Raw genomic sequence first — 13,428 nt, forward strand, 5'->3', positions numbered from 1 at the left:
CCTCTGGACCAACCTCTAGCAAGGACCAGGCAGGGCACAGGCTGCTGGGGACACCAAGATGCCTTTGAGCCCCTCGCCCCATGGCAGGCAAGAGGGACAGGAACAGAAAGTCCCCTGCCTTCCCAGAAAGCTCCCTCGCTGTCCTCTGGAAGTCCTCCAAGGTGAAGGAAGGGGGGTGGGGCCCAGGGGCTCAGGGCCTAGCTCTGGAGTCGGGCTTACCAGTCGCGGGACTTTGAATTTGCTTCTTAACGTCTCTCCGTGAACTGGCATCAATGACAGCACCTCCTTCTTGGGCTGGTCCTGAGCATCCCATGCTGCGTGGGAAGACCCGCCCCCAGGACGGTCCATGACATATACAAACAGTGTCATTTCAGCCCCCATCCTAAGTCACCTCCCGTGAGCCTCCTCTGGCTGCCCAGAGGGAAATGAGTCACTTCTCTCTCTCTCTTCCCCTCCCCAGTGTTCCAATTCTCCTTCCACGGGACACGCCTCTGGGATATCAGAAATGCTGGGAGGGGTGGGTGGATCTGTGTGCATGTAGTTGCTGAGCGATTAAAACCTAGGAGAGGCCCTGGCAAATATTAGACAGTAAAGATTTTTCATTCTTTCTTTCTTTCTTTCTTTTGAACTGGGCATTGAACCCAGGGGTCTTGCTGAGTTTCTTAGGGCCTCGCTAAATTGCTGAGGCTGGCTTTGAACTTGTGATCCTCCTGCCTCAGCCTCCCGAGCCACTGGGGATTACAGGCGAGCGGCCCCGCGCCTGGCCAGTAGTTTTCAATGAAATAATGATTAGAAGTGGGAGAAGCAGTGGCTGCCTTCCGCATCCACCCACACGCCCTGAACCTTTCTACTCTATAAACTCAGGGTGCCCTATTTTCTTTTCCCTTCCCCTCTGCCTGGGACACAGTAAGAACCCACAGATGTGGGGAGTAAAGGAATTTCTGTTTGCTCCGGCGCATTCAGTAGATGCTTCCAGCCCAAAGTTCTAAGCTTGTACCTTGAGCCCTTTGGAGGAGGAAGTGAGCTATGGAAACCGATGACAGGAGGCAAAATCAGTAACACATCCGTCACTCAGTGGAGGGACATGAATTGTGTCCCCTTAGGAAAGAAGTGTCCACATCCTGTGAGCGGGCCCTGAGCATAATCTTGTTTGGAAAGGGGTCTTTGCAGACATAATTAAATGAAGGATCTTTGAGTTAAGAATTCTTACATTACAGATCTCTAGATGAGACCCCTGGGATTACCCAAGGGGACCCCAAATCTGATCCTTATAAGGGACAGCAAAAGAGACCTAGTCTCAGGAGAAGGCTTGTGTGGACCCAAGCAGAGACAGGAGCGAGACAGCTCCAAGGCAGGGACACTGGGGCCACCAGACCACGGTAGAGGCCAGGAAGGATCCTCCCCTGGAACCTTCAGGGGGGCTCAGCCCTGTAGAGCTCTGGACTTCAGATTTCTGTTCTTGAGACTGTGAATGAAGACACTCCTGCTGTGTCAAGCCCCCGGGGTGTGGCCACTGATCACTCCATCCACAGGCAACCGATTCACTCAGCAAGTACAGCCTCAGTTATTGTCCCCAATGGGCTGCATACACCGTGGTGGTCCTGTGAGATTATCTCGCCTAGTGCTGCGGTAGCCCTCTGTTGGGTAAGGACCACCTCCCACGATGCGCTCCCAGCAGTGAAATTGCTTAACGAGGCATCTCTGAGAGCGTAACCCTGTCATTCAGCAAATGCACGGCTCTGGTTACCAAGAATGACTACGGCCCGGGTGCTGTTTCAGGAGCTGTGGGTGCGCTGGAGACTAGGAAAATAGATAACCAACAGCTTTCATGCACTTATATTCCAGAGAAGGATAACGAAGAAGTAAATGTACAGATCGCAGATACACAGTCGTCCCAGGATTCCAAGGGGGATTGGCTCAAGGATCCCTGCGGATGCTGATATTGGAGGATGTTCAGGCCCCTGCCGTGGAGACCCTCCACTCCCCTCCCACACCTCGAGGTCACTCCTAATTCCTAACACAATGTAAACACTGTGCCCATGGTTGGTCTGCACTATTCTGGGAACAATAGCAAGAAGAGCTTGCATGTGTTCAGTACAGGGGCAGCTGCTTATTTTTCGACCGATTTTCAGCGCAAGGTTGTTGAACTTGTGGATAAGGAGGGACAACGGTACCACGTAGCAGAAGGTGAAAGACGCAAGAAAAATAAAGCAGGGCGAAGGAGCAGGGTATCGGGCTGCTGTTTTATGGCAGAGAAGGGCTGTTGGATAAGCTGCTTTTGTGGAGAGACATGAGGAAGTAAAGGGGTGGACCATGAGTCCGTGGGGGTCCGGGCTATGGGCAAAGGGTCCAGCAAGGGGACAGGCAGTTGAGAGCATGGGGTCCTGAGGTCACAGGGAGGCTGTGGCAGAGAGGGAGGGGGGAGGGCGTAGGAGAAGAGGGCCATTTTATGCAGGGCCTTAAGCAGCCATGGGGAGACCCGTGGATTTTGCTCAGAGCTAATGGCAAGTGTGGCAGGTTTTTGAACAGAGAAGCTGCACAATTCCATGTAGGTTTTACAAAGACCCCTCTGGCTGCTGTGTAAAGAAGAGGCTAGCCCAGTGTGGTGGTGCACGCCTGTAATCCCAGTGGCTGGAGAGGCTGAGGCAGGAGAATCACAAGCTCGAGGCCAACCTCAGCAATTTAGAGAGGCCCTAATCAACTTAGTGAGACCCTGACTTAAAAAAATAAAAAGGACTGGGGATGTAGCTCAGTGGTAAAGTACCTCTGGGTTTAATCCCTAATACAAAAGAAAAAAATGAAGAAGAAGAGACTCTGGGGGTCCAGAGTGAGCAGAGAGATCACAGAGAAGACCGTTGTAACAGGCAGGTGAGGGATGAGGTTGGCTTGCACTGCAGGCGTGGGAAATGGCCCCATTGAAAGGTGTAACCAAGATTCCCTAAAGTGGCAACTTGGAAGCTGCTAAGACTAGCTCATTTGATCTTCCTACACATTGATTCTTCTAACAAGAATTACTTGATTTTAGATGCATTATTGTTTTCCTTATTTATTTATTATTTTAGCCTGAACAAAGGAGAAGTCTATTTCTCACATCTGGGTTTGGGCTGGTGGTCCACTGTGATCTGCCAGCTCGAAGGTGCTGGGGGTTCAAGTTCCCGCTATACCGCTCTTGTCCCCTGTTCTAGGGCAGGAGTTGGAATCTATGGACGACAGGCAAAAATCTGGTGTCTGTGTTTGTACGACTCTTAATCTGAAAATGGTTTTTATACTTTGTATTATTTATTTGCTTGTTTGTTTATTCTAACTAGGTCTATGTGACAGTTGAATGCATTTTGATTCATTGCACACAAACAGAGCACAAGTTTTCTTTTCTCTGGTGTACACGATGTGGAGTCGCCCAGTATGTGCAGTCCTACATGTACCTAGGGTAACGATGTCCGTCTCATTCCACCATCTTTCCTGCCCCCTGCCCCCTCCCCTCCTGTTTGCCCAATCAAAGCTCCCCCATTCTTTCCATGCCACCCCCCATTATGGATCAGCACCCACTTATCAGAGAACATTCAGCCTTTGGTTTGGGGGGATTGGCTTACTCTGCTGAGCATGATAAAAGAAGTATATTCCATGACACATGAAAATGTTATGGAATTCAAATTGCAATGTCCGTGAATTTTATCGGAACAGCCCTGACGCTCATTTATGTATTATCTGCAGTCACGATAATGGGTTGAATTGTGTCCCCCCCCCCCAAATATGCTCAAGTTCTGACTCCTGGTGTTCATGCCTGTGACCTTATTTGGAAATAGGGTCTTTGCAGGGGTGACCAAGTTAAGGTGAAGTCATATTGGATTAGGGTGGGCCCTAAATTTAATGACTGGAGTTATGGATTAGATATGAGGTGTCCCCCCCAAAACTCATGCGTGAGGCAGTGCAAGAACGTTGGGAGGTGAGATGATTAGATTATGAGAGCTGTCACAATCCGTGGATTAATCCACCAAGTAGGCAGGTAGGGTGTGACTAGAAGAGGTGGGTCACTGGAAGTGTGACTTTGTGGGCCACCCAAGCAGACGGGAGGATTCGTAATGAGCGCGTCTGTCCCATAAACCTAAAATATTTATCCTGTGGCTCTTTATAAAAAAGTGTCTACCGGCCTCTGATCTAGAGTCTTGCCCTTATTTGTACAGTTGGAGGTGGCCTGCCACCTTATCTGCAAAGGAAAAAAATTAATCACTGCTAGTGTCACACCCACTTTATAGATGGGGGGATCAGAGCAAAGAAAGGTTAGGGCTTAACCAAATGAGGTGGTCCTGTTCTCTTCACAATGCCCCCAAATCCTATCCTCCTCCTCCCAACCTCAGCACCACGACTCTCTTTGGGGGACACCCTTCTCCAAAGTCCCCACCCACAGTGTAGGCAGGGCTGACCCCATGTCCTGGTTCCAGGGTTTGGTACCCAACTGCATTAGTTAGCTCAGGTTGTCATAACAAATATCACAGACCGAGTGGCTTACACATCAGAAACTTATCTCCTCACAGCTCTTGGAGGCTGGGAAATCCAAGGTCAAGGTCTGGTTTGGTTTGGCTTGGGGGAAAGTTCATTTCCTGGTTTGTAGGTGACCAGGTCTTGCTATGCCCTCTCACCTTTCCTTGGTGAGTGAATATGCAGAGAGATCAGTCCCTCCTTATTCTTTTAAGGCCACCAATCTTAGCAGATTTGGAATCTGTTTAACCTCATTTAAACAAAATTAACTCCTAAAAGCCCTGTCTCCAAATACAGTCACCTTGGGGGTTAGGGCTTCTGCATAGAATTTGAAAGGGCAGAGACACAAGGCAGGCAAGGGAAATCAGTGCATTTTCTTGCTTGGTTGCTTTTCACATGATCTGAGGCGATTATGCTAAGGCATGGCACTTGCTATAATTTTCAGGAAAGCACAGGTCTGGTTTCCTCTGCACTAAGAAGAATGTGAGAGTAGAGTAGCAGAGCATCTGGAGAGGAACTGCCAGAGAGTACAATCCACGTAGAAGAAACAGAGCTAAGTGGTGGAGAGAAAACAAGAACTTAGAACATTGCAACAACTAGATCAACCTATACCTGAAAGAGATTCCCTGTGGACTTATCCATTAACATGATGCTTTTCCCCCCCACTTAAGCCAGTTCTGTTTCTGTACTTGCAACCTCATGAATTCTGGCTAATGAACAATGGTCTCATAGCTAAGAGTAGTGAAGAAGAAATCTGAAAGCAGATCTGCTCAGCATTAAGTGGCTCAACACAGAATTTCTTGGGCTTAATCCCAGAGCCACCCTTCCAGATCATGGCTGGGTTCTGGTATTCTTTAATGCATTTACCCTCACTCTCCTTGGGGCCGGGTTAGGAAGGCACAATGAATATGATTAAATAAAGATGATTATTCAAATAAATCCGAGTTACTGCTGGGAGTACCCCCTGCAGTGAAGTAACACAGGCTTCCCAGAAGTAAGGTTGCAGTGTAGGCCCTCACAAAGGTCTCAGATGAAGTCCCAGCAGATGGAGAAGGGACATTCCCTGCTGGAACCAAATTGCTTGGGTTCCAGACACAGCTCTGCAAAGGCTGTGTGACCTTGGGCAAGCAGCTGAATCAGGCTGAGCCCGGTTTCCTCATCTGAAACATGGGGAGAATAATAATACCCATTTCTTAGCATTATAGGGAACTGGGTGAACGCGACTATAGCACACAGTAAGCCCTTTGCATAAACTATGATTATTATTCCAGACTCTTCACTGTCTCAGACCCAACGCCAGCCTCGGCGACCTCGGGTTTCTTAAAGGATCATCACCACCTCCTCCCCCTCTCTTACACTTTTCTTTCTTTGAGAGCATTTTCTGGCTGTAGGAGCCTGTCTTTTCTGATCCCCTCTTTTAGCAGGGGAAGGGCAGAAGCCTCCTCTGTCAACCGCTCTTTCCCCAGGACCTCCTCTCCGCCTGGCACACAGTAGGTGTTCAGTGAATACCAGTTTGAAAAAAAGGGCAGCCGCACAAGGCAGGGACCACTTCCGTCCCCGGGCCTGCCACGCCACCACTGGGAGAGCTGGGGGTGGGGTGCTGGTGGGAGGACCGGCAGTCTGGCTGCGAGCGCTTCTCTCCCTTTCAACTTCCCGGTCCCAGAGCCTGACGGCACGACTCCGGAGGCTCCTCGGGCGAGGCCACCGCCCCGGAATCAGGGCCTTCCCAGTCCTGCCTTCGCGGAGGGAGGACCGGGTTGGCCCGCGGGAGGCCAGTTCCCAGCGCATCCAGAAGTCCCTCCCGCCGCCCGGCGTCGCTCGAAGGCGGAGGCCCGGGAGGGGGCCGACCCCGCCCGCCGCGCGCTCGGCTGGCTGCCCACTTCGGCATTTCCTCCCGCCCCTGGCGCGGCCTGGCCTCGCTCCCCTCGGAAGAGGAAGCTCCCGCGGCCCGAGTAACGGGCGCCGGCGCCGAGGGCAGCGGCCGGAGAATCCGGAGGGCCACCCGCGGTAGGACCGAGCCAGGCCGGGCCAGAAGCTGGCCGAGGGCGGCGCGCCGGGGCGCCGGGCGGGCAGGGCCGCCGGGCCGGACGCAGCGCGCAGGGCGCGGCCGGGAGCCGGGGCGTGCAGGGCGGGCCGCAGCTGGAAGGAAAACTTGAGCTGGGAGAGGAGGCCGAGCTGCAGGGCGGCGGCCCCCCGCCGGCGGACGGGGGAGCCGCCGCGGAAGCCGAGGAGACGGGCGCCGCGGGGCCGCCGGGTGGCCGCGCGCATGCTGGGCCCGGGGCGCCGGCTGGGCTCGGGGCGCCTCCTGGGCGCGCGCCCTGGGCTGCTCGGCCGCCGCGGCCCCGCGCGCCCGGCATGTCGGTGCACTACACCCTCAACCTGCGCGTCTTCTGGCCGCTGGTGACCGGCCTGTGCACCGCCCTCGTGTGCCTCTACCATGTCCTGCGGGGAAGCGCGGGCGCCCCGGCCGAGCCCCCCGACGGCGCGGACAGCGGCTTCCCGCTGCTCAAAGTGGCCATCCTGCTCCTGCTCGGGTACGTCCTCCTGCGCTGTCGCCACTTGGTGCGGCAGCGCTTCCTGCCCGGCTCTTCTCGCCTGGCGGGCCACTCGCCTTTCTCTCCTAGACACTTGCGAGAGCCCGGCCTGAGCATCCTGCTGGAGAGTTACTACGAGCACGAGGTGCGCCTGTCCCCGCATGTGCTGGGCCACAGCAAGGCGCACGTGAGCCGGATCGTGGGCGAGCTGGTGAGGGCTGGCCGTGCGCGGGGCTCCCCGGGTCCCATCCCTGGAGGAGCTCTGGCCTTGGCCTTCCGCGGAGACTTCATCCAAGTGGGCAGCTCCTACGAGCAGCATAAAATCCGCCGCCCCGACAGCTTCGACGTGCTGGTGCCCCTGCGCCTCCCTCCACCGGTGGCGCTGGAGCCGCGGAGCCTGGGCACGGAGCCCGCGCTGGCCCCTGCCTTCGGCAGCTGCTTCGTGTGCGCCCTCAAGGCGCCGCCCTCGCTGTCGGGGACCTCCGGGGGCCAGTGGCTTCGGGACTGCAAACCCTTCGCGGACGGCTTCTGCGTGGATGTGCGCGGGCGGCGCCATCTCTCTGCCGCGTCGGTGCTGCGTTGGTTCCAGTCGCACCTGCAGCGCTCCCTGGCTACCGTGCGCTACAGCTTGGAGGGGCGCTGTCGGGTCAGCCTGACCCCCGGCGGCCTGGAACAGCCTCCCACCCTCCACATCCTGCCCTGCCGCACCGACTACGGTTGCTGCCGCCTTTCCATGGCTGTGCGTCTCATCCCCGCCGTCCATCTGGGCGACGGTGTCTTCCTTGTGGCACCGCCACCACCACCTTCGCCCGTCGGGCCCCTGTTGGAGCTCCCAGGAGGCCTAAGCACTGAGGCGCTGTGGGGTGTGAACACAGCTCGTCAGGAGCAGAAGCTCCTGGGGTGGCTGCAGGAACGGGCCCCTCCAGGTGCCTGCTACCTCAAGTGCCTGCAGTTGCTTAAGGCTCTGCGAGACCTGGGCGCCCGCGGGCTGGACCCGGTGGCTGCCACCCAGTGGGGACGCATCCTGTCGTCGTATGTGCTCAAGACGGTGCTGCTGACGGTGCTGCTGCGCGATGGGGTCCCTGCCCACGGCTGGGAGGAGGCGCACCTGAGCGAGTGCTTGGAAGAGTTGGTGCAGTTCCTTCGGGGCTGTCTGCTGAGACGGCACACGCTCTTCCACTGTGTACTGGGCCCCGGAGGGGCGGCCACCGAAGTGGGCCCGCTGCCCAAGGTACTGCGTGAAGCCGCCCCGGTTGACCTTCTGGCCGCCTTCGACCCACACGCCCGCGAACTCACAGCGGCGAGGCTGCTGTCCACGTGGCGAAGGCTGCCGCAGCTTCTCCAGGCCTACGGGGGTCCCCGCTACCTTGCCAGGTGCCCCCCACCCAGGAGTCAGCGCACACAGGGGTTCCCTGAAGATGAACCCTAAACCTTGACAGCACTTGCACCTGACCAAATGCTCCTAAAACCTTTCCCTTCGGGTGACTGTAGGGATGAAGCCAAAGGCAAGATGACTGTGTTGGACAATTTGGAGGATGCCACAGGCTTTGGTGGCTTAGATGTCACCCCTGGCTCCACAACCGAATATATAGTTACTGCATCTTCTTAACATCCGCAGGATGGTTCTGAACAAACTGGCATAATGCCCAGCTGCAGCTGTTGAGATTTGGCCACAAGGGTGATCTGTGTGGAATCTTGCAGAGAGATCTGTTCCCAGGGAAATCTAAAAGAGAAAGCAAAAACTAGCTACAAAGCAAGTTCCCTCGGTCAGTTTCTAGACACAGACCTCAGTGCACCCAGATTTTTTAAAATTAACAAATGTTTGTGACAGACCTATTTGCTAGAAAGTAGGTTCCCAACTGAATTGGAAAAAAAAAAGGAAGAAAACTCTCTGAATCTTTAGGGACAATTGAAGTTCTAGTGCAGCATTTAGTATTCTGAGGAACATTGTTTCTCTATTCAAATTAATATCAATGTATTTTATGGTGCAATCACAGATGTTTGATAGGATGCTCAAGAGCAAGTAGCACTTTATGCTGATCACTTTTCTTGTTTTGTGGTGGGAGCACCAAGCCTTGCAGCTGAAAGGAAGGCCGGTTACTTTTATTATGAAGACATGTGCAGCTTTGAAAAGCAGCCAGGAGTTGCTTCACATGCCCCCAGGCTACGAGCTACACTGGGTACCAGTCAGTCAACACCAGTTTGTTGAGCGCCTACTGTGAGCCAGCACAAGGCAGAGCAGCAGCAAAATACATAATTGACACTGGTGCAGGCATGAAACATGTTGGATCTTGAGAAAGAGACTGTTCGGTCTTTTGCCTATAAAGATGTCTGGCCAGCCTTTGCTTCTGGCTGAACACAGAACCCTTTTTGGTTTTAAGGCTTTTGAAGCAAACTCCTCCGCAAGGGTGTCTTTCTGAGTAGCTAGAGGCTAAAAGTTTCTTCTTGCTTGCCCGGGGAAGCCCAAATGGTCCCAAAGGGCCAGCTTTGAGAGGCTCTTGATTCAGCTTGGGTTTTGCAAAACAGTCACATACAGATCAGTACCTCGGGATCTGTCCTAGAGATCAGTGACTCCGGATCCCAGGGCAGAGCCCTAAGTTAGAGGAAGAGCAGGAGAGACAGCAGTAGTCTGCTCTTGTTTTCTCTTTGGGTGCAGATATCACAGGGTTGGGTGAATGGTGCAGCTAGGGATTTGAGAGCTGGGTTTGAGATTTTCCTTTTTCTCCCAAATGCAGTTCAAGGTTAGAGTGGTGTAAGAAGCACTGATTGGAAATGCAGCCAGTCTCAGCCTTATAGTTGGGATTAAAAAAAAAAAAAAAAAAAAGACATGTACTTCCTTAGATTCTTAAAGGCAAAAGTTTGCAAGACAGAAATAGTTACATGAATAGGATCGTTGTTTAATTTCTGAGCTATTTTGGGGGAGTTGCATAAGCTGCCTTTCTTTAGGGGATCCACTTGACCTCCGTGGGAAATCCTTGTGGATAAATGATTTACAGGGCATCCTTCTCAGACCTACATAGGGTTCTTTTATCCTTTTCAACCTTGGACTGAAAGAGAAACAGCCTCAAATAGTGCGCTGTCTCTTCAAGGTTGTTCTGGGGGACCACTCTCTTTGATACCCCAAGGGTTCTTTCTAGCTTTTGAGGCGAATGTCAATTCATGAGGTACTACATTGAGCAAAGAAATGAATTACAGCTTTCTGCAAAGATATAAACTGCACAGTGTTTTTTTAAAAATTTACTTTTTAAAATAAATGCCAAGAGTAGATCTTATCTATATATCTATGTATTTATATAAACATAATTTCCATACTCAGCCCGAAGTTCCCCTGTAGTCATTAAGTCTACTGGAGTGGGGAAAAATGGGCTATTGGGTGGATTATAAACCTTTAAAAACTAAATTTTCCAGATATTTCTAGCTGAGTCGGTAGCTTTTTTTTTTTTTTTAATCTTAATAGTATTTTAAAGTATAAACCTGGTAATGTAGTATTCTTGTAGTTTTTTATATTATTATTATTATTATTTCAGGTAAATTACCCCAAACCTCATCCATCCTCAAGGTTTTTAAATTTTAGTTTTTTAAATTAATGGGCATTGTATTTGTGACTTTAAAAATATTAATGTTTTATTTAAATGCCATATGCTGAGCAATTATTCTCTGTACATGGTAACCAAAACTTAAAGAGATTTCGATCAATTTTGATCAATTTTAGTGATCCAAAACATGTACTGTGTACAAATGAAATAAGATGGCATATTAGCTAGGTGTGATGGTGGCCCAAGGCATTTACATTAAATTCAATTCTGGATTTTATTAGGGCTCCATCATATCCCTCATCTGAAATATACACATTTTTGGTGTATGCTTGGTACTGGAGATTTATATATCAATATTCTCATACAAGAAGGCTCTACAGAAATAGGGAGAAAACTGTTTAGCCAGTGCCCCAAGAAAATGTTTTGGGGTAATCCCAGTGGCTCGGGAGGCTGAGGCAGGAGGATTACGAGTTCAAAGCCAGCCTCAGTGACTTAGTGAGGCCCTAAGCAACTCAGTGAGACCTTGTCTCTAAATAAAATATTAAAAAGGGCTGGGATGTGGCTCCGTGGTCGAGCACCCGAGTTCAATCCCTGGTACTACCCCCCAAAAAAAAAAGTTTTGGGGAAGATCTCTGGGCCATTTTGTGAGACACCCTTCAGTAACTCCCACTGACCCGGCGCAGAGCCTTCCTGGAATGTTTGTGGACCAAGAAAAGATGGTTTTTGCAAGAAAAGAATCTGGAGCTGCAGGATGGGAGAATGTGAGTGAGCAGAGAGAAATCTGGAGAATTCAGGAAGGCAGGCTCAAGGTGGAAGGGAGAGAGAGGGGGCAGAAGGGAGAAGAGGACCACCAGAGGGTGCGGGAGAGGTTTGGGTTAGGTAGGAAACACATTTTTAGGGGTATGCTCTTTCCAACTGGGGTTCGCAAACTCAGCAGCCTGCGGGAACAAGGGAGGGAAGTAAATAAGGAAGAGCGGGGGCTGTGCCCACCTTAGAAGGGGGCAGCCGTGGCTCAGCTCTATGCTGGAAAAGGGAGGGAGAGATCGGGAGGATTTTTTTTTTTTTTTGCTAAGTTTTTTTTTTTAAACTTATGATTATTTAAATCAATGTTTTTAAATGTCCAAAACATTTAGTTGAGCCTGAGGGCCATCAGTTTGCGACCCTTGTCTTAACACAGTCACTCCCCCCAAGTATGTATAAGTTTCTATTCTTTGTTATGGACATGGTAGTATTATATATAGTTGGGGGTCCGATATTTCAGTTCTTCTCTATCTCTCAGAGTTAAGCTTTATTGTAAAAAAAAAAAAAATTAACGTGGCCACAGATAACACTTAACTTTCAGTTTCCTGAAGGAACTTTGAAGTAAAGCCATTTTTTTTTTTTTTAAACCAGATCCTCTGTCAAACCACTTGGCACTTTTTTCCTGAGGACTTGTGGTAAACCTCTTTTGCCCCTGGAGTTTACAGATGAGTAATCAGGAAGGATTGCAGAAGAACTTGTTTTCTTGTATCTGGTTGTTGGATTAAAATTATTCTTAATATTTTTGTTTGTGGGATCCCAGCCTGTCCCTTTAGAGTCGTGGTCGGTCACCATGAACAGTGCTGGGTCTCAGGGCCAGACATCTTAGGCTTGTACCATTCCCACTGCGGAGGATGCTGGTCTGGTCAGTCTTGACTCCAGGGCTCCCACCAAAGTTAACATTTTTTTGCACTTGGAGGGGATGAACATGCTTCCAAAGCATCTCCTGGCACCTCTCAGAAGAGGTTCTTTGGTAACATGTGACTTTGACCTTGATGAAAATGCTTCCTCATCTCTAGCCACTTGGATAACAATTTTCTCCGGTGGTGGAGCGAATGAACCTCATCCACATTCCCAGTGTCCCTCAGGAGGAAACCAAGTTAAATGTTATCATTGTGGTGTTAGTTTTTGTTTTTTTTTAAATCACTTGTCTGTGACTTAGACATGTCTGTTTATAATTTTATATCTACATAGCAAATGAGTGGGTGGGAAATGCAAATATAGGTTGGGAGAAGGTAGAGAGGATGCTATCATATTACAGAGAAAATAGACTCAAATGTGCAGCTAAATTATATATATATAATCTGTTTTTTTGAAGTATCAGGTATTCAGGAATATTTTAGCACCTTTTGCTTTAATTAAAAAGAAAAGTGCCTTGATTCAGTCACCTGACTTAAAACATTCCTCAGTTCTATTGTTAATTAATTACGTGTCTTCTGATGCCAAACTGTATTATGATGCGGTCTTGGGGCTGCAGAAGTTGTGTTCCAATAACAGAGACCAAAGAGTTAACCAGATCTCTCTCGGCTGCTATTATTGTGTGATTAGAAAGCATTTTAATCACGCCAAATTTCCATGGCCCAAATGGCTCATGCCTGGCCTGTTATTTGTTTTTGAGTTCAAGTTGGAGTAAATTTGCACTTTCCATCATCTAGGTCATTTGAGGACCTTGTTCTTTTCTGTCTTGCTGTATTAATAAAGAAATTTGTAGAAACCTCTAGACTGCGTGTCACCTTGGGGGTGGGCTTTCCTCTTCCTGGCTCACGGTTCTTGGCAGAAGCCTCAGCAACCTTTATGAAAAGCTTTTCCACGCAGGGAAGTTGGAGAGAATTATTTGTACAGAATAGGCTCCGTGTACAGGTGGGGAAAGACGCTTGTTCATAACCCAGCAGGGGTGTTACCTGGGATTCTCTCTTCAAGTCTTGAATTTTTTTTTTTTTTCATTTTTTTGTAGGAGGGATTGAACCCACGGGTGCCTCACCACTGGGCAACACCGCCAGCCCTCTCCCTCCAAGTCTTTCCCTACCTAGAACTCTCTGCCCTTCCCCCATCCCTCTTCCTTACCCCCCACCCACTAACCTCAC

The 13,428-nt window shown here is 50.5% G+C and overlaps 1 protein-coding gene across 1 annotated transcript; it reads left to right on the forward strand.

The window, feature by feature from the left end:
- The first annotated feature begins 6,776 nt into the window (after window positions 1–6,776).
- On the forward strand, window positions 6,777–13,064 carry Itpripl2 (ITPRIP like 2). Its single transcript, XM_046435940.2, has one exon. It carries the CDS (start codon window positions 6,832–6,834, stop codon window positions 8,437–8,439), a length of 1,608 nt encoding a protein of 535 aa, XP_046291896.1. The 5' UTR covers window positions 6,777–6,831; the 3' UTR covers window positions 8,440–13,064.
- Window positions 13,065–13,428: the final 364 nt, after the last annotated feature.

Source organism: Marmota monax, unplaced genomic scaffold (assembly GCF_021218885.2).
Source record: "Marmota monax isolate L192 unplaced genomic scaffold, Marmota_monax_Labrador192_F-V1.1 WCK01_AAM20220418_F8-fsc00035, whole genome shotgun sequence".
Classification (NCBI taxonomy): Eukaryota; Metazoa; Chordata; class Mammalia; order Rodentia; family Sciuridae; genus Marmota; species Marmota monax.